Source organism: Coregonus clupeaformis, chromosome 26, assembly GCF_020615455.1.
Source record: "Coregonus clupeaformis isolate EN_2021a chromosome 26, ASM2061545v1, whole genome shotgun sequence".
In the NCBI taxonomy this organism is placed as follows: Eukaryota; Metazoa; Chordata; class Actinopteri; order Salmoniformes; family Salmonidae; genus Coregonus; species Coregonus clupeaformis.
This window is the reverse complement of record NC_059217.1, coordinates 31250828-31271836: the sequence shown is the minus strand read 5'-3', so window position 1 is coordinate 31271836 and position 21009 is coordinate 31250828. Positions and strand designations below refer to the sequence as shown.

Here is a 21009-nt window from a genome sequence, read left to right as displayed (position 1 = left end):
ATCTCCACTACAGATGCATTCGGTACGTTTCACTTCACTTATGATTTCAATTCAGATTCATGCTGTTTCTGTTCTTAGTGTCTGAGGTGGTATTCAGAGTTACTCTGTTAGTGTCTGAGGTGGTATTTAGAGTTACTCTGTTAGTGTCTGAGGTGGTATTTAGAGTTACTCTGTTCTTAGTGTCTGAGGTGGTATTGAGAGTTACTCTGTTAGTGTCTGAGGTGGTATTTAGAGTTACTCTGTTCTTAGTGTCTGAGGTGGTATTTAGAGTTACTCTGTTAGTGTCTGAGGTGGTATTTAGAGTTACTCTGTTCTTAGTGTCTGAGGTGGTATTTAGAGTTACTCTGTTCTTAGTGTCTGAGGTGGTATTCAGAGTTTCTCTGTTCTTAGTGTCTGAGGTGGTATTTAGAGTTACTCTGTTAGTGTCTGAGGTGGTATTTAGAGTTACTCTGTTAGTGTCTGAGGTGGTATTTAGAGTTACTCTGTTCTTAGTGTCTGAGGTGGTATTTAGAGTTACTCTGTTCTTAGTGTCTGAGGTGGTATTTAGAGTTACTCTGTTCTTAGTGTCTGAGGTGGTATTCAGAGTTACTCTGTTCTTAGTGTCTGAGGTGGTATTCAGAGTTACTCTGTTAGTGTCTGAGGTGGTATTTAGAGTTACTCTGTTCTTAGTGTCTGAGGTGGTATTTAGAGTTACTCTGTTAGTGTCTGAGGTGGTATTTAGAGTTACTCTGTTAGTGTCTGAGGTGGTATTCAGAGTTACTCTGTTAGTGTCTGAGGTGGTATTTAGAGTTACTCTGTTAGTGTCTGAGGTGGTATTTAGAGTTACTCTGTTAGTGTCTGAGGTGGTATTTAGAGTTACTCTGTTCTTAGTGTCTGAGGTGGTATTTAGAGTTACTCTGTTAGTGTCTGAGGTGGTATTTAGAGTTACTCTGTTAGTGTCTGAGGTGGTATTCAGAGTTACTCTGTTAGTGTCTGAGGTGGTATTTAGAGTTACTCTGTTAGTGTCTGAGGTGGTATTTAGAGTTACTCTGTTAGTGTCTGAGGTGGTATTCAGAGTTACTCTGTTAGTGTCTGAGGTGGTATTTAGAGTTACTCTGTTCTTAGTGTCTGAGGTGGTATTTAGAGTTACTCTGTTCTTAGTGTCTGAGGTGGTGTTTAGAGTTACTCTGTTCTTAGTGTCTGAGGTGGTATTCAGAGTTACTCTGTTAGTGTCTGAGGTGGTATTCAGAGTTACTCTGTTAGTGTCTGAGGTGGTATTTAGAGTTACTCTGTTCTTAGTGTCTGAGGTGGTATTTAGAGTTACTCTGTTCTTAGTGTCTGAGGTGGTATTTAGAGTTACTCTGTTAGTGTCTGAGGTGGTACTTAGAGTTACCCTGTTAGTGTCTGAGGTGGTATTTAGAGTTACCCTGTTAGTGTCTGAGGTGGTATTTAGAGTTACCCTGTTAGTGTCTGAGGTGGTATTTAGAGTTACTCTGTTAGTGTCTGAGGTGGTATTTAGAGTTACTCTGTTCTTAGTGTCTGAGGTGGTATTTAGAGTTACTCTGTTAGTGTCTGAGGTGGTATTTAGAGTTACTCTGTTCTTAGTGTCTGAGGTGGTATTTAGAGTTAATCTGTTAGTGTCTGAGGTGGTATTCAGAGTTACTCTGTTAGTGTCTGAGGTGGTATTTAGAGTTACTCTGTTAGTGTCTGAGGTGGTATTCAGAGTTACTCTGTTAGTGTCTGAGGTGGTATTTAGAGTTACTCTGTTAGTGTCTGAGGTGGTATTTAGAGTTACTCTGTTCTTAGTGTCTGAGGTGGTATTTAGAGTTACTCTGTTAGTGTCTGAGGTGGTATTTAGAGTTACTCTGTTCTTAGTGTCTGAGGTGGTATTTAGAGTTAATCTGTTAGTGTCTGAGGTGGTATTCAGAGTTACTCTGTTAGTGTCTGAGGTGGTATTTAGAGTTACTCTGTTAGTGTCTGAGGTGGTATTTAGAGTTACTCTGTTAGTGTCTGAGGTGGTATTTAGAGTTACTCTGTTAGTGTCTGAGGCGGTATTCAGAGTTACTCTGTTAGTGTCTGAGGTGGTATTTAGAGTTACTCTGTTAGTGTCTGAGGTGGTATTTAGAGTTACTCTGTTAGTGTCTGAGGTGGTATTTAGAGTTACTCTGTTCTTAGTGTCTGAGGTGGTATTCAGAGTTACTCTGTTAGTGTCTGAGGTGGTATTTAGAGTTACTCTGTTAGTGTCTGAGGTGGTATTCAGAGTTACTCTGTTAGTGTCTGAGGTGGTATTCAGAGTTACTTTGTTAGTGTCTGAGGTGGTATTCAGAGTTACTCTGTTAGTGTCTGAGGTGGTATTCAGAGTTACTCTGTTAGTGTCTGAGGTGGTATTTAGAGTTACTCTGTTCTTAGTGTCTGAGGTGGTATTCAGAGTTACTCTGTTAGTGTCTGAGGTGGTATTTAGAGTTACTCTGTTAGTGTCTGAGGTGGTATTTAGAGTTACTCTGTTCTTAGTGTCTGAGGTGGTATTTAGAGTTACTCTGTTAGTGTCTGAGGTGGTATTTAGAGTTACTCTGTTCTTAGTGTCTGAGGTGGTATTCAGAGTTACTCTGTTAGTGTCTGAGGTGGTATTTAGAGTTACTCTGTTAGTGTCTGAGGTGGTATTTAGAGTTACTCTGTTAGTGTCTGAGGTGGTATTCAGAGTTACTCTGTTAGTGTCTGAGGTGGTATTTAGAGTTACTCTGTTAGTGTCTGAGGTGGTATTTAGAGTTACTCTGTTAGTGTCTGAGGTGGTATTCAGAGTTACTCTGTTAGTGTCTGAGGTGGTATTTAGAGTTACTCTGTTCTTAGTGTCTGAGGTGGTATTCAGAGTTACTCTGTTAGTGTCTGAGGTGGTATTTAGAGTTACTCTGTTAGTGTCTGAGGTGGTATTCAGAGTTACTCTGTTAGTGTCTGAGGTGGTATTCAGAGTTACTCTGTTAGTGTCTGAGGTGGTATTTAGAGATACTCTGTTCTTAGTGTCTGAGGTGGTATTTAGAGTTACTCTGTTCTTAGTGTCTGAGGTGGTATTTAGAGTTACTCTGTTAGTGTCTGAGGTGGTATTTAGAGTTACTCTGTTCTTAGTGTCTGAGGTGGTATTTAGAGTTACCCTGTTAGTGTCTGAGGTGGTATTTAGAGTTACTCTGTTAGTGTCTGAGGTGGTATTTAGAGTTACTCTGTTAGTGTCTGAGGTGGTATTTAGAGTTACTCTGTTCTTAGTGTCTGAGGTGGTATTTAGAGTTACTCTGTTCTTAGTGTCTGAGGTGGTATTTAGAGTTACTCTGTTAGTGTCTGAGGTGGTATTTAGAGTTACTCTGTTAGTGTCTGAGGTGGTATTTAGAGTTACTCTGTTAGTGTCTGAGGTGGTATTTAGAGTTACTCTGTTAGTGTCTGAGGTGGTATTTAGAGTTACTCTGTTAGTGTCTGAGGTGGTATTTAGAGTTACTCTGTTCTTAGTGTCTGAGGTGGTATTGAGAGTTACTCTGTTAGTGTCTGAGGTGGTATTTAGAGTTACTCTGTTCTTAGTGTCTGAGGTGGTATTTAGAGTTACTCTGTTAGTGTCTGAGGTGGTATTTAGAGTTACTCTGTTCTTAGTGTCTGAGGTGGTATTTAGAGTTACTCTGTTCTTAGTGTCTGAGGTGGTATTCAGAGTTTCTCTGTTCTTAGTGTCTGAGGTGGTATTTAGAGTTACTCTGTTAGTGTCTGAGGTGGTATTTAGAGTTACTCTGTTAGTGTCTGAGGTGGTATTTAGAGTTACTCTGTTCTTAGTGTCTGAGGTGGTATTTAGAGTTACTCTGTTCTTAGTGTCTGAGGTGGTATTTAGAGTTACTCTGTTCTTAGTGTCTGAGGTGGTATTTAGAGTTACTCTGTTCTTAGTGTCTGAGGTGGTATTCAGAGTTACTCTGTTCTTAGTGTCTGAGGTGGTATTCAGAGTTACTCTGTTAGTGTCTGAGGTGGTATTTAGAGTTACTCTGTTCTTAGTGTCTGAGGTGGTATTTAGAGTTACTCTGTTAGTGTCTGAGGTGGTATTTAGAGTTACTCTGTTAGTGTCTGAGGTGGTATTCAGAGTTACTCTGTTAGTGTCTGAGGTGGTATTTAGAGTTACTCTGTTCTTAGTGTCTGAGGTGGTATTTAGAGTTACTCTGTTCTTAGTGTCTGAGGTGGTGTTTAGAGTTACTCTGTTAGTGTCTGAGGTGTTATTTAGAGTTACTCTGTTAGTGTCTGAGGTGGTATTTAGAGTTACTCTGTTAGTGTCTGAGGTGGTATTCAGAGTTACTCTGTTAGTGTCTGAGGTGGTATTTAGAGTTACTCTGTTAGTGTCTGAGGTGGTATTTAGAGTTACTCTGTTAGTGTCTGAGGTGGTATTCAGAGTTACTCTGTTAGTGTCTGAGGTGGTATTTAGAGTTACTCTGTTCTTAGTGTCTGAGGTGGTATTTAGAGTTACTCTGTTAGTGTCTGAGGTGGTATTTAGAGTTACTCTGTTCTTAGTGTCTGAGGTGGTATTTAGAGTTACTCTGTTAGTGTCTGAGGTGGTATTTAGAGTTACTCTGTTAGTGTCTGAGGTGGTATTTAGAGTTACTCTGTTCTTAGTGTCTGAGGTGGTATTTAGAGTTACTCTGTTAGTGTCTGAGGTGGTATTTAGAGTTACTCTGTTCTTAGTGTCTGAGGTGGTATTCAGAGTTACTCTGTTAGTGTCTGAGGTGGTATTTAGAGTTACTCTGTTAGTGTCTGAGGTGGTATTTAGAGTTACTCTGCTTAGTGTCTGAGGTGGTATTCAGAGTTACTCTATTAGTGTCTGAGGTGGTATTTAGAGTTACTCTGTTAGTGTCTGAGGTGGTATTTAGAGTTACTCTGTTCTTAGTGTCTGAGGTGGTATTTAGAGTTACTCTGTTCTTAGTGTCTGAGGTGGTATTTAGAGTTACTCTGTTAGTGTCTGAGGTGTTATTTAGAGTTACTCTGTTTAGTGTCTGAGGTGGTATTTAGAGTTACTCTGTTAGTGTCTGAGGTGGTATTCAGAGTTACTCTGTTAGTGTCTGAGGTGGTATTTAGAGTTACTCTGTTAGTGTCTGAGGTGGTATTTAGAGTTACTCTGTTCTTAGTGTCTGAGGTGGTATTCAGAGTTACTCTGTTCTTAGTGTCTGAGGTGGTATTTAGAGTTACTCTGTTCTTAGTGTCTGAGGTGGTATTTAGAGTTACTCTGTTCTTAGTGTCTGAGGTGGTATTTAGAGTTACTCTGTTCTTAGTGTCTGAGGTGGTATTCAGAGTTACTCTGTTCTTAGTGTCTGAGGTGGTATTCAGAGTTACTCTGTTCTTAGTGTCTGAGGTGGTATTCAGAGTTACTCTGTTAGTGTCTGAGGTGGTATTTAGAGTTACTCTGTTCTTAGTGTCTGAGGTGGTATTTAGAGTTACTCTGTTAGTGTCTGAGGTGGTATTTAGAGTTACTCTGTTAGTGTCTGAGGTGGTATTCAGAGTTACTCTGTTAGTGTCTGAGGTGGTATTTAGAGTTACTCTGTTCTTAGTGTCTGAGGTGGTATTTAGAGTTACTCTGTTCTTAGTGTCTGAGGTGGTGTTTAGAGTTACTCTGTTAGTGTCTGAGGTGTTATTTAGAGTTACTCTGTTAGTGTCTGAGGTGGTATTCAGAGTTACTCTGTTAGTGTCTGAGGTGGTATTTAGAGTTACTCTGTTAGTGTCTAAGGTGGTATTTAGAGTTACTCTGTTAGTGTCTGAGGTGGTATTCAGAGTTACTCTGTTAGTGTCTGAGGTGGTATTTAGAGTTACTCTGTTCTTAGTGTCTGAGGTGGTATTCAGAGTTACTCTGTTAGTGTCTGAGGTGGTATTTAGAGTTACTCTGTTAGTGTCTGAGGTGGTATTCAGAGTTACTCTGTTTTAGTGTCTGAGGTGGTATTCAGAGTTACTCTGTTAGTGTCTGAGGTGGTATTTAGGAGTTACTCTGTTAGTGTCTGAGGTGGTATTCAGAGTTACTCTGTTAGTGTCTGAGGTGGTATTCAGAGTTACTCTGCTTAGTGTCTGAGGTGGTATTTAGAGTTACTCTGTTCTTAGTGTCTGAGGTGGTATTCAGAGTTACTCTGTTAGTGTCTGAGGTGGTATTTAGAGTTACTCTGTTAGTGTCTGAGGTGGTATTCAGAGTTACTCTGTTAGTGTCTGAGGTGGTATTCAGAGTTACTCTGTTAGTGTCTGAGGTGGTATTTAGAGTTACTCTGTTCTTAGTGTCTGAGGTGGTATTTAGAGTTACTCTGTTCTTAGTGTCTGAGGTGGTATTTAGAGTTACTCTGTTCTTAGTGTCTGAGGTGGTATTCAGAGTTACCCTGTTAGTGTCTGAGGTGGTATTTAGAGTTACCCTGTTAGTGTCTGAGGTGGTATTTAGAGTTACCCTGTTAGTGTCTGAGGTGGTATTTAGAGTTACTCTGTTAGTGTCTGAGGTGGTATTTAGAGTTACTCTGTTAGTGTCTGAGGTGGTATTTAGAGTTACTCTGTTCTTAGTGTCTGAGGTGGTATTTAGAGTTACTCTGTTAGTGTCTGAGGTGGTATTTAGAGTTACTCTGTTAGTGTCTGAGGTGGTATTTAGAGTTACTCTGTTAGTGTCTGAGGTGGTATTTAGAGTTACTCTGTTAGTGTCTGAGGTGGTATTTAGAGTTACTCTGTTAGTGTCTGAGGTGGTATTCAGAGTTACTCTGTTAGTGTCTGAGGTGGTATTCAGAGTTACTCTGTTAGTGTCTGAGGTGGTATTTAGAGTTACTCTGTTAGTGTCTGAGGTGGTATTTAGAGTTACTCTGTTAGTGTCTGAGGTGGTATTTAGAGTTACTCTGTTCTTAGTGTCTGAGGTGGTATTCAGAGTTACTCTGTTAGTGTCTGAGGTGGTATTTAGAGTTACTCTGTTCTTAGTGTCTGAGGTGGTATTCAGAGTTACTCTGTTAGTGTCTGAGGTGGTATTTAGAGTTACTCTGTTAGTGTCTGAGGTGGTATTTAGAGTTACTCTGTTAGTGTCTGAGGTGGTATTCAGAGTTACTCTGTTAGTGTCTGAGGTGTTATTTAGAGTTACTCTGTTAGTGTCTGAGGTGGTATTTAGAGTTACTCTGTTAGTGTCTGAGGTGGTATTCAGAGTTACTCTGTTAGTGTCTGAGGTGGTATTTAGAGTTACTCTGTTAGTGTCTGAGGTGGTATTCAGAGTTACTCTGTTAGTGTCTGAGGTGGTATTTAGAGTTACTCTGTTCTTAGTGTCTGAGGTGGTATTTAGAGTTACTCTGTTCTTAGTGTCTGAGGTGGTATTTAGAGTTACTCTGTTCTTAGTGTCTGAGGTGGTATTCAGAGTTACTCTGTTCTTAGTGTCTGAGGTGGTATTCAGAGTTACTCTGTTCTTAGTGTCTGAGGTGGTATTCAGAGTTACTCTGTTAGTGTCTGAGGTGGTATTTAGAGTTACTCTGTTCTTAGTGTCTGAGGTGGTATTTAGAGTTACTCTGTTAGTGTCTGAGGTGGTATTTAGAGTTACTCTGTTAGTGTCTGAGGTGGTATTCAGAGTTACTCTGTTAGTGTCTGAGGTGGTATTTAGAGTTACTCTGTTCTTAGTGTCTGAGGTGGTATTTAGAGTTACTCTGTTCTTAGTGTCTGAGGTGGTGTTTAGAGTTAATCTGTTAGTGTCTGAGGTGGTATTTAGAGTTACCCTGTTAGTGTCTGAGGTGGTATTTAGAGTTACCCTGTTAGTGTCTGAGGTGGTATTTAGAGTTACTCTGTTAGTGTCTGAGGTGGTATTTAGAGTTACTCTGTTCTTAGTGTCTGAGGTGGTATTTAGAGTTACTCTGTTAGTGTCTGAGGTGGTATTTAGAGTTACTCTGTTCTTAGTGTCTGAGGTGGTATTTAGAGTTAATCTGTTAGTGTCTGAGGTGGTATTCAGAGTTACTCTGTTAGTGTCTGAGGTGGTATTTAGAGTTACTCTGTTAGTGTCTGAGGTGGTATTTAGAGTTACTCTGTTAGTGTCTGAGGTGGTATTTAGAGTTACTCTGTTAGTGTCTGAGGTGGTATTCAGAGTTACTCTGTTAGTGTCTGAGGTGGTATTCAGAGTTACTCTGTTAGTGTCTGAGGTGGTATTTAGAGTTACTCTGTTAGTGTCTGAGGTGGTATTTAGAGTTACTCTGTTCTTAGTGTCTGAGGTGGTATTTAGAGTTACTCTGTTCTTAGTGTCTGAGGTGGTATTTAGAGTTACTCTGTTAGTGTCTGAGGTGGTATTTAGAGTTACTCTGTTCTTAGTGTCTGAGGTGGTATTTAGAGTTAATCTGTTAGTGTCTGAGGTGGTATTCAGAGTTACTCTGTTAGTGTCTGAGGTGGTATTTAGAGTTACTCTGTTAGTGTCTGAGGTGGTATTTAGAGTTACTCTGTTAGTGTCTGAGGTGGTATTTAGAGTTACTCTGTTAGTGTCTGAGGTGGTATTCAGAGTTACTCTGTTAGTGTCTGAGGTGGTATTCAGAGTTACTCTGTTAGTGTCTGAGGTGGTATTTAGAGTTACTCTGTTAGTGTCTGAGGTGGTATTTAGAGTTACTCTGTTCTTAGTGTCTGAGGTGGTATTTAGAGTTACTCTGTTCTTAGTGTCTGAGGTGGTATTCAGAGTTACTCTGTTAGTGTCTGAGGTGGTATTTAGAGTTACTCTGTTAGTGTCTGAGGTGGTATTCAGAGTTACTCTGTTAGTGTCTGAGGTGGTATTTAGAGTTACTCTGTTCTTAGTGTCTGAGGTGGTATTTAGAGTTACTCTGTTAGTGTCTGAATTTGGTATTTAGAGTTACTCTGTTCTTAGTGTCTGAGGTGGTATTCAGAGTTACTCTGTTAGTGTCTGAGGTGGTATTTAGAGTTACTCTGTTAGTGTCTGAGGTGGTATTTAGAGTTACTCTGTTAGTGTCTGAGGTGGTATTCAGAGTTACTCTGTTAGTGTCTGAGGTGGTATTTAGAGTTACTCTGTTAGTGTCTGAGGTGGTATTCAGAGTTACTCTGTTAGTGTCTGAGGTGGTATTCAGAGTTACTCTGTTAGTGTCTGAGGTGGTATTTAGAGTTACTCTGTTCTTAGTGTCTGAGGTGGTATTTAGAGTTACTCTGTTCTTAGTGTCTGAGGTGGTATTCAGAGTTACTCTGTTAGTGTCTGAGGTGGTATTTAGAGTTACCCTGTTAGTGTCTGAGGTGGTATTTAGAGTTACCCTGTTAGTGTCTGAGGTGGTATTTAGAGTTACCCTGTTAGTGTCTGAGGTGGTATTTAGAGTTACCCTGTTAGTGTCTGAGGTGGTATTTAGAGTTACTCTGTTAGTGTCTGAGGTGGTATTTAGAGTTACTCAGTTCTTAGTGTCTGAGGTGGTATTTAGAGTTACTCTGTTAGTGTCTGAGGTGGTATTTAGAGTTACTCTGTTCTTAGTGTCTGAGGTGGTATTTAGAGTTACTCTGTTCTTAGTGTCTGAGGTGGTATTTAGAGTTACTCTGTTAGTGTCTGAGGTGGTATTTAGAGTTACTCTGTTAGTGTCCGAGGTGGTATTTAGAGTTACTCTGTTAGTGTCTGAGGTGGTATTTAGAGTTACTCTGTTAGTGTCTGAGGTGGTATTTAGAGTTACTCTGTTCTTAGTGTCTGAGGTGGTATTTAGAGTTACTCTGTTAGTGTCTGAGGTGGTATTTAGAGTTACCCTGTTAGTGTCTGAGGTGGTATTCAGAGTTACTCTGTTAGTGTCTGAGGTGGTATTTAGAGTTACTCTGTTCTTAGTGTCTGAGGTGGTATTTAGAGTTACTCTGTTAGTGTCTGAGGTGGTATTTAGAGTTACTCTGTTAGTGTCTGAGGTGGTATTTAGAGTTACTCTGTTAGTGTCTGAGGTGGTATTTAGAGTTACTCTGTTAGTGTCTGAGGTGGTATTTAGAGTTACTCTGTTAGTGTCTGAGGTGGTATTTAGAGTTACTCTGTTAGTGTCTGAGGTGGTATTTAGAGTTACTCTGTTCTTAGTGTCTGAGGTGGTATTTAGAGTTACTCTGTTAGTGTCTGAGGTGGTATTTAGAGTTACTCTGTTAGTGTCTGAGGTGGTATTTAGAGTTACTCTGTTCTTAGTGTCTGAGGTGGTATTTAGAGTTACTCTGTTAGTGTCTGAGGTGGTATTTAGAGTTACTCTGTTCTTAGTGTCTGAGGTGGTATTTAGAGTTACTCTGTTAGTGTCTGAGGTGGTATTTAGAGTTACTCTGTTAGTGTCTGAGGTGGTATTTAGAGTTACTCTGTTAGTGTCTGAGGTGGTATTGAGAGTTACTCTGTTAGTGTCTGAGGTGGTATTCAGAGTTATTCTGTTAGTGTCTGAGGTGGTATTTAGAGTTACTCTGTTAGTGTCTGAGGTGGTATTGAGAGTTACTCTGTTAGTGTCTGAGGTGGTATTGAGAGTTACTCTGTTAGTGTCTGAGGTGGTATTTAGAGTTACTCTGTTCTTAGTGTCTGAGGTGGTATTTAGAGTTACTCAGTTAGTGTCTGATTTTGTATTTAGAGTTACTCTGTTAGTGTCTGAGGTGGTATTTAGAGTTACTCTGTTAGTGTCTGAGGTGGTATTTAGAGTTACCCTGTTTAGTGTCTGAGGTGGTATTTAGAGTTACTCTGTTCTTAGTGTCTGAGGTGGTATTTAGAGTTACTCTGTTAGTGTCTGAGGTGGTATTTAGAGTTACCCTGTTAGTGTCTGAGGTGGTATTTAGAGTTACTCTGTTCGTAGTGTCTGAGGTGGTATTCAGAGTTACTCTGTTAGTGTCTGAGGTGGTATTCAGAGTTACTCTGTTAGTGTCTGAGGTGGTGTTTAGAGTTACTCTGTTAGTGTCTGAGGTGGTATTTAGAGTTACTCTGTTCTTAGTGTCTGAGGTGGTATTTAGAGTTACTCTGTTCTTAGTGTCTGAGTTGGTATTTAGAGTTACTCTGTTAGTGTCTGAGGTGGTATTTAGAGTTACTCTGTTAGTGTCTGAGGTGGTATTTAGAGTTACTCTGTTCGTAGTGTCTGAGGTGGTATTTAGAGTTACCCTGTTAGTGTCTGAGGTGGTATTTAGAGTTACTCTGTTCTTAGTGTCTGAGGTGGTATTTAGAGTTACTCTGTTAGTGTCTGAGGTGGTATTTAGAGTTACCCTGTTAGTGTCTGAGGTGGTATTCAGAGTTACTCTGTTAGTGTCTGAGGTGGTATTTAGAGTTACTCTGTTCTTAGTGTCTGAGGTGGTATTTAGAGTTACTCTGTTAGTGTCTGAGGTGGTATTTAGAGTTACTCTGTTAGTGTCTGAGGTGGTATTTAGAGTTACTCTGTTAGTGTCTGAGGTGGTATTTAGAGTTACTCTGTTAGTGTCTGAGGTGGTATTTAGAGTTACTCTGTTAGTGTCTGAGGTGGTATTTAGAGTTACTCTGTTAGTGTCTGAGGTGGTATTTAGAGTTACTCTGTTCTTAGTGTCTGAGGTGGTATTTAGAGTTACTCTGTTAGTGTCTGAGGTGGTATTTAGAGTTACTCTGTTAGTGTCTGAGGTGGTATTTAGAGTTACTCTGTTCTTAGTGTCTGAGGTGGTATTTAGAGTTACTCTGTTAGTGTCTGAGGTGGTATTTAGAGTTACTCTGTTCTTAGTGTCTGAGGTGGTATTCAGAGTTACTCTGTTCTTAGTGTCTGAGGTGGTATTCAGAGTTACTCTGTTAGTGTCTGAGGTGGTATTTAGAGTTACTCTGTTAGTGTCTGAGGTGGTATTCAGAGTTACTCTGTTCGTAGTGTCTGTAGTTACATGTGATTGTGTCCCACTGACCGTACCAGGGTTTCTTTTTCTAAAACGGTGTTGCCATGTCTCAGTGGGAAAGACTGTTGCTCACCTTAAAATCTGTCATATGGTTTTTGTCTGTTTATTCTCTAGACTCTAGTTTTTATGACGTGTCCTGTACGGAGATAAAGAGCTATATTTGTTTTCTAAAATGTTTACCGGGTCAGTGTGGTAAGTGGCTCCCCATTACTTAGATAAGGCACTACTTCAGACCAGAGGATGGTGGCATTTCAGACGGGCCCTGGTGTCACCGCTGAGCTTTCTATCAAAACTGTTTATATTTTTTTGTGTGTTGATCCTCAGTGTCTCTAGTTTCGTGAAGAAGACGACTGAGAAGATCAACACTCTCCAGATGAACTCTGACCTTTGGCCACGCCCCCCTGACCCTAAGGAGGGGGGTCACGGACATGTGGAGGCCCTAGCTACCACCGCACCGTTCCCAGAGGACATTGACCACGAGTGAGTTGAGAGATTGGCTTGCTTTCCTGTTCTTGTACTGATCTATGCTATTGATTCTATATACAGTGCATTCAGAAAGTATTCAGACCCCTTGACTTTTTCCACATTTTATTTTACGTTACAGCCTTATTCTAAAATTGATTTAAAAAATTAAAAATCCAGTTTTTGCTTTTTCATTATGGGGTATTGAGTGTAGCTTGATGAGAAAAAAACAACAATTTTATCAATTTTAGAATAAGGCTGTAACGTAACAAAATGTGGAAAAAGTCAAGGGGTCTGAATACTTTCCGAAGGCACTGTACTATTGATTCTATGTACCATTGATTCTATAGTCTATATTCTATAGTCTGTCTTGGACAGCTTTAGATATTTCTGTTCAGTAGGAAGCAATGAAATGGACGTGCTGCCAGACCAAATGATAGTCTTCCCCGATCCTGTTGTGTTTTACCCAGGGAGTGTCTGGACCAAGCGAACGCAGAGACTGAACTACAGGATCTGGTAACAGCTACAGAGAGAGCACTGTGAGTACAGAGAGAGCACTGTGAGTACAGAGAGAGCACTGTGAGTACAGAGAGAGCACTGTGAGTACAGAGAGAGCACTGTGAGTACAGAGAGAGCACTGTGAGTACAGAGAGAGCACTGTGAGTACAGAGAGAGCACGGTGAGTACAGAGAGAGCACGGTGAGTACAGAGAGAGCACGGTGAGTACAGAGAGAGCACGGTGAGTACAGAGAGAGCACTGTGAGTACAGAGAGAGCACTGTGAGTACAGAGCAACACTACTAACCTGTTTATTATACATGTATGTCTACGGATTGTCAAACATCATGACTGTACAGGACATGGTAACCCTAGACATATAACCCTCTAGGACATGGTAAGCCTAGACATATAACCCTCTAGGACATGGTAACCCTAGACATATAACCCTCTAGGACATGGTAACCCTAGACATATAACCCTCTAGGACATGGTAACCCTAGACATATACCCCTCTAGGACATGGTAACCCTAGACATATACCCCTCTAGGACATGGTAACCCTAGACATATACCCCTCTAGGACATGGTAAGCCTAGACATATACCCCTCTAGGACATGGTAACCCTAGACATATACCCCTCTAGGACATGGTAACCCTAGACATATAACCCTCTAGGACATGGTAACCCTAGACATATACCCCTCTAGGACATGGTAACCCTAGACATATAACCCTCTAGGACATGGTAACCCTAGACATATAACCCTCTAGGACATGGTAACCCTAGACATATACCCCTCTAGGACATGGTAACCCTAGACATATAACCCTCTAGGACATGGTAACCCTAGACATATAACCCTCTAGGACTGCTGTTTCTATTTTAATGTCTTACAAATCAAAGATGTATAGCTAATCTTATATGTAATACCCTTTTAAGTGAACAGGGTTTTTAATGTTCCATGTGTGGTACCCATCTTAGCTCTCAGATCCAGGATCCCTTGGTTCTGTTGGACCCAGCCTGTCTAAAAGAAACTCTACAGGAGTGGATCCCTGTGTTGGAGAGGGTTCTAGGCCCCGAGCTGGTTCTAGGTCTGGAAAAGCAGGGTTCAGCTGGTGAGGGTCACCCCAGTGTGGAGGAGAAGAGAGGGGAGGAGACAGAACATGCTGCAAACAACCATCCAGAGGACGTTCAGTCCGAGACCCCTTCGAGCTCTCCTGAGGAACCGACAGAGGACGGCCAGGAGGAGGGGAGGAGAGGAGAGGATTCCCCACAGCAGAATGGAGGACAAGTGGACCTGAGCGAAGACCGGGACCACCACAGACCCGACGAGGCCTCCACTGAAGAGAACCTGAGGGTGCGGTACCCCAAACCCCTCCCCTCAGACCTCCAGGCCCACCTTACCCAGCTGGCCACTCTGTACCTGGAGATGAGCTATTTTGGGGACCCTGTCGTCCAGAAAGACAGGGGTGTAGTAGGGGTCAATGCATTCTTGAGACGGTTCTTCTTCCTGCTGGACCAGGAGCGGGTGAGGAGGATGTGCCTACTCCGCTATGGGGACCAGCCTGAGGTCCACACCTCCTTCATGGAGGCCATGCTAGGTGTGTAGGACCGTTTCCATGGTACTGACACACTCACGCACACTCTCACACACACACACTCACACGCACACACACACACTATTAAAAGGCCTTTTCTCACCTGACAGAGCTAACCCTAACCCAGTCAAGTAAGGTGGTGGAGGTTATCCAGAAAGGAGAGCTGCTCAAATCTCTACGCTGTCTCAGAGAACTACAACCCTGGAGCGCTCCGATGCTCCTCGCTCACCTGCACAGGTAGATAAACCCTCCTTCTACATTCTCCTCTCTCCTCTCCTCTCCTCTCCTCTCCTCTCCTCTCCTCTCCCTCTCTCTCCCTCTCCTCTCCTCTCCTCTCCTCTCCTCTCCTCTCCTCTCCTCTCCTCTCCTCTCTCCTCTTCCTCTCTCTCTCCTCTCTCTCTCTCTCTCTCTCTCTCTCTCTCTCTCTCTCTCTCTCTCTCTCTCTCTCTCTCTCTCTCTCTCTCTCTCTCTCTCTCTCTCTCTCTCTCTCTCTCTCTCTCTCTCTCTCTCTCCCTCTCTCTCCACCCCTCTATCCTCCCTCATATCTCCCTTCTATCTCTACCCCTCTCCTCTCTCCCTCCTCTCTCTCTCTCTCTCTCTCTCTCTCTCTCTCTCTCTCTCTCTCTCCCCCTCTCCTCTCTCCTCTCTCCCCTCTCCCCCCGCCCTCCTCTCTCCTCCCCTTCCTCACACCTCACAGCTCCTAGCTCACCTGCACAGGTACACTCACCTCAATCACCTAGCTTCAACAGTCAACCACAGCTTCACCTAGCTTCAACAGTCAACCACAGCTTCACCTAGCTTTAACAGTCAACCACAGCTTCACCTAGCTTTTAACAGTCAACCACAGCTTTACCTAGCTTTTAACAGTCAACCACAGCTTTACCTAGCTTTTAACAGTCAACCACAGCTTCACCTAGCTTCATCTAGAAATCTCTTAAGCTTCCTTAGCATCATAATGTCCTACAGTACGTCTCGCTCGTCTCTAGTTCACAATAACATTCTCTGATCACCTTCCTCTCCTCTTTTTCTATAGGTTGTATGAGAAGCATGGAGAGCTGGCGGTTCGCTCCTTCACCCAGTTCTATCCCACAATCCTCCCCTCTGACATCACAGCCATGGCCAAACGTAGCCACTTCCTGGCTTACCTGGACAACCTTGTCCAATCACGGGCCGAGGAACAAAGGTAGGTTTACACTAAACCATGAAGTACAATGTTTTCTAGATCCTTCTCTCCATTTAAAGAGGTAATGAATGTATCAATATGAATACATGTAGGTCGTGTTCATTAGGGTACAAAACAGAAAACATTTTATAACGTTTTACAACAGGAAATTATTTCTTGAACTAGTCAAATCCAGGTTATCCCTCTGTGCTTTTGAGTCTCCCGAGTGGCGCAGTGGTCTAAGGCTAGCTGTGCCACTAGATCCTGGTTCGAATCCAGGCTCTGTCGTAGCCGGCCGCGACCGGGAGACCCATGGGGCGGCGCACAATTGGCCCAGGGTAGGGGAGGGAATGGCCGGCAGGGATGTAGGGTTGTGGGTTCGATTCCCACGGGGGGCCAGTATGAAAAATAAAATAAAATAATGTATGCACTCACTAACTGTAAGTCGCTCTGGATAAGAGCGTCTGCTAAATGACTAAAATGTAAATGTAAAATGTGCATCAGTCCATTCTCCCATTTGGTACCTTCTCTCCCTTAGACTGTCGTTCCTGGGGTCCCTCCTCCAACCAGAGACTCTGCGACAGGATTGGCTGGAGCTGGCCCTTACCCACGATGCACCTCAACAGAGTGACACACTGACCACAGATGGACAACCAAGATGGCACTCCCATTTCTTCAGCTGGGGTTATGGTCGTCTCTTATCCCTACTGATCCGCCTTCCAGCTGACCTGGCCTCCAAACAGAAGATGGCTGAGACATGCAGGAGCCACGGGTAAAGACCAGATATATATATATATATACACTACCAGTCAAAAGTTTGGACACTCCTACTCATTCAAGGGTTTTTCCTTTATTTTTACTATTTTCTACATTGTAGAATAATAGTGAAGACATCAAAACTATGAAATAACACATATGGAATCATGTAGTAACCAAAAAAGTGTTAAACAAATCAAAATATATTTTATATTTGAAATTCTTCAATTAGCCACCCTTTGCCTTGGTGACAGCTTTGCACACTCTTGGCATTCTCTCAACCAGCTTCATCTGGAATGCTTTTCCAACAGTCTTGAAGGAGTTCCCACATATGCTGAGCACTTGTTGGCTGCTTTTCCTTCAATCTGCGGTCCAACTCAGCCCAAACCATCTCAATTGGATTGAGAATGCCAAGCGTGTGCAAAGCTGTCATCAAGGCAAAGGGTGGCTATTTGAAGAATCTCAAATATAAAATATATTTTGATTTGTTTAACACTTTTTTTGGTTACTACATGATTCCATATGTGTTATTTCATAGTTTTGATGTATTCACTATTATTCTACAATGTAGAAAATAGTAAAAATAAAGAAAAACCCTGGAATTAGTAGGTGTGTCCAAACTTTTGACTGGTACTGTATATATATATATATATATATATCTCATGTGTGTATACTTGATTTCTGCCAGAGGGGGGCGATATCATGTCACCATTAATACAGGCTAATGTTTGTCATGTGTACCTGTGTTGTTAGGACTGTTATAATGACTGTGTTCTCTGTGCAGCTACTGGACTGGCTATGTGTACCTGTGCTGTGAGCTCCAGCGTCGTACAGAGGCTTTCTCTACCATCTGTAGACTGGATGACATGAGTCTGCTGGAGGAACCCAATGGTAATGACTGTCATAGTAATCATTTGAATGAAGAAGGGATTAGCCTCTCAATGTGCCACTACTACGGTTTAATAAATACTGGTCCACATGATCACAACCCTGAATGCTCTTATTTCTCTCTCTCTCTAACTCTTTCTCTCTCTAACTCTCTCCTTGTGTGATTCTCAGGCATGGTGCCTCAGACCATGGATGAGTGGAAGATGCTTCTCCAGCTGTCTCAGCAGTGTAGTAACAGCAGACCGTCTAACCATATTCCAGCCCCGGCTCCTACCCCCTCCCCGGCTCCTTCCCCCAACACAACCAACCTGACCCTAACCCCAGCCCCGGCTCCTACCCCATCCCCGGCTCCTACCCCATCCCTGGCTCCTACCCCATCCCCGGCTCCTACCCCATCCCTGGCTCCTACCACATCCCCGGCTCCTACCCCCTCCCAGACTCCTACCCCCTCCCAGACTCCTACCCCCTCGCCGACTCCTACCCCCTCCCCGGCTCCTACCCCCTCCCTGGCCCTAGCCTCCAACGGGACCAGCCCCAGCCTGACCAACGGTGGCTCTGCAGCCGACCGTATCCAGACAGAGGTGACTCCAGAGAACCTGGTCCTGTGTCTGGCCAGGGCTGTGGGCCCCGACCGGGCCCTGGGGGCCCTACACGAGGTGGGGCTGCAGTCGGACATGGAGCTGGGGCCACACTCCACCCTGGTCTGTGAGCTGCTCCGTGTGGCTGAGAAGAGACAGAGGTGATGGATGATACCAGGGACTATGATACCAGATACCAGGGACTATGATACCAGATACCAGGGACTATGATACCAGATACCAGGGACTATGATACCAGATACCAGGGATTATGATACTATGATACCAGATACCAGGGACTATGATACCAGGGACTAAGTTCAACTAGTTAAAAAGGCAATGTCATTGATTGATATCATAACAATCATCCCCTAGACAATACACTATATATATACACTACCGTTCAAAAGTTTGTGGTCACTTAGAAATGTCCTTGTTTTCGAAAGAAAAGCCATTTTTTTTGTCCATTTAAAATAACGTTTTTTTAGAAAGAGGATTGGTAGGCCACGGTGCACAACTGAGCAAGAGGACAAATACATTAGTGTCTAGTTTGAGAAACAGACGCCCCACAGGTCCTCAACTGGCAGCTTCATTAAATAGTACCCTCAAAACACCAGTCTCAACGTCAACAGTGAAGAGGCGACTCCGGGATGCTGACCTTCTAGGCAGAGTTGCAAAGAAAAAGCCATATCTCAGACTGGCCCAAAAAAGGAAAATATTAAGATGGGCAGTCTGAGATATGGCTTTTTCTTTGCAACTCTGCCTAGAAGGTCAGCATTCCGGAGTCGCCTCTTCACTGTTGATGTTGAGACTGGTGTTTTGTGGGTACTATTTAATGAAGCTGCCAGTTGAGGACCTGTGAGGCGGTCAGAAATTTCTCATTGAATAGCCTTCATTTCTCAGAACAAGAATAGACTGACGAGTTTCAGAAGACAGTTATTTGTTTCTGGCCATTTTGAGCCTGTAATCGAACCCACAATTGCTGATGCTCCAGATACTCAACTAGTCTCAAGAAGGCCAGTTGTATTGCTTATTTAATCAGCACAACAGTTTTCAGCTGTGCTAACATAATTGCAAAAGGGTTTTCTAATGATCAATTAGCCTTTTAAAATGATAAACTTGGATTAGCAAACACAACGTGCCATTGGAACACAGGACTGATGGTTGCTGATAATGGGCCTCTGTACGCCTATGTAGATATTCCATTAAAAATCAGCCGTTTCCAGCTACAATAGCCATTTACAATATTAACAATGTCTACACTGTATTTCTGAACAATTTGATGTTATTTTAATGAACGAAAAAATTGATTTTCTTTCGAAAACAAGGACATTTCTAAGTGACCCCAAACTTTTGAACGGTAGTGTAGATATTACAATATTTGAACACGTATGATACTAATGTTCCTCTCTTTCTCCTGTCTACCCCAGGGCTCTGATCCAGACCATGCTGGAGCGCTGTGATCGCTTCCTCTGGTCCCAGCATGCTTAGCAAGACAACACCAACCAACGCGCCTAGCGGCTCATCAAATCAAATTGTATTTGTCACATGCGCCGAATACAACAGTGAAACGCTTACTTACAAGCCCTTAACAAACAATGCAGTTTTAAGAAAAATAAGTGTTAAGTAAAAAATAGATAAATAAAAAAATAAAAATAATTATTAAAGAGCAGCAGTAAAATAACAGTAGGGAGGCTATATACAGAGGGTACCGGTACAGAGTCAATGTGAAATAACAGTAGCGAGGCTATATACACAGGCGGTACCGGTTAGTCAACCAACGGCATTCAGCATAACTAGTATGGACAACTGCTATGGGGAGCAGTGTTAGGGTCAATTTCAATTCAGAAAACGGAAATTCAAATTCCAGTTATCCACATTGAAAAGCAATTTTAATTGACTGAATTGAAATGCAATTGACCCCAGCCCTGATCTGATCCAGAGCCATCTGAAACAAGTTAAATTACCCTTAATGTGACAATAATGCTTACTAACTTACTAATTATTTATGTTGAACCATTCCTGACTACTTTTTAAACTGGGCCCTAATCATTTATGTTGAACCATTCCTGAGAGTTCCACTCCGCACCAACATTCTAGAATGCCCTGATACAGTCAAGAAAGACCACTGTATTTAAGTTGTCATATTTTATAGGTTGCCAAAAACCCTGCCTCACAGAAGAAATATGGGATTCATCTATAAATGACCTAAAAGTATTGTTTTTTTGAATGTAATGTCCTCGGATGCGTCTCAATCCTGATGATGGTGTATCTGATTAACTTTGTTATTAACGCCAATTCCTCCTTGGGTCAAAACTGTACTGCAACATGGCTATAGAGCACCAGAATGAATCGTGTGAAGATAATTGTGAAAAATATTATTTTATTAAAAATGCTCTAATCTATTAATATAATATTTAATGTGAATAATAAAAAAATATGATGATGATCTGATCAACGGACTGTTATTATTACAAATCAAACTTTATTTAAAGAGCGCTTAATAATGGGAGAAAGGCTTACTCCCTCCAGGATAAATGGGTGTTTTCATGTTGCTGTGTGTGGAACAAGTGAAGGGACGCATGCAGCGTGTCTCTCGTGCAAGCGGGTGAAGTTGTTGTGTTGCTAGTGCTGTCATTAGAGATAGTATTAATAACGCTGGAATGAAATGAGCCTTAGTTTTTCTCCTGAGACGGTGCGTGATACATTCACACCTGGAACATCAAAAAGAGATACAACTGGGAGGAACGAGCGAGAGAGAAAGTACAGAAAAGTTGTTGGTGTGTCTTGATGTGCTTCTAAAAGAGCCAAAATTAACATTACAAAAAAAAAAAATGTCTCAAAAATAAAACATTCCATTTTCAACTGAACAAATTTGATTGCCTCAAAAATGAGCTAGCTCTTCCAAAAACAGTCCTCGTATTTCTCCCCTCCTTCCTCCTCATATTATCTCCCCTCGCTCATCTCCTATCTCCTCCGGTCCTTTCTTGCCCACCTGGTCGTGTCATTGGACGCCCCTGGCTTAGTGACAATCAGATTCAAAGGATTCGGCACGGGGCAGAGCCACTGAAGAAACTGACAGTGTTAGAACAGCGAGACGGACAGATGGGCCTTTTTAATTGAAAACTGTGGAATAATATGGATGATGTCACCGTTTTACATTCCATGCTGTTTATCCTGATTGGAACTACAGCTGCCTTTTTCAGAGAGTCAAATCAGCCTCTAGAATTATTGCTTCATGATTCTTTGTTATAGTATGTGGGATTCATAGCTAGCTAT

The 21009-nt window shown here is 42.2% G+C and overlaps 1 protein-coding gene across 1 annotated transcript in view; it reads left to right on the top strand.

The window, feature by feature from the left end:
* The window catches only part of hps5 (HPS5 biogenesis of lysosomal organelles complex 2 subunit 2), a 41479-nt gene extending 22151 nt beyond the window's left edge, over positions 1-19328 (top strand). Inside the window, exons 13-21 of the mRNA XM_041849824.2 lie at positions 12109-12264; positions 12717-12785; positions 13730-14349; positions 14457-14583; positions 15380-15529; positions 16047-16280; positions 17049-17155; positions 17324-17891; positions 19161-19328. Of these exons, the coding sequence (XP_041705758.2) occupies positions 12109-12264; positions 12717-12785; positions 13730-14349; positions 14457-14583; positions 15380-15529; positions 16047-16280; positions 17049-17155; positions 17324-17891; positions 19161-19221 (2092 nt within the window). The 3' untranslated portion in view covers positions 19222-19328. The remainder of the gene's footprint in view (positions 1-12108; positions 12265-12716; positions 12786-13729; positions 14350-14456; positions 14584-15379; positions 15530-16046; positions 16281-17048; positions 17156-17323; positions 17892-19160) is intronic.
* Positions 19329-21009: the final 1681 nt, after the last annotated feature.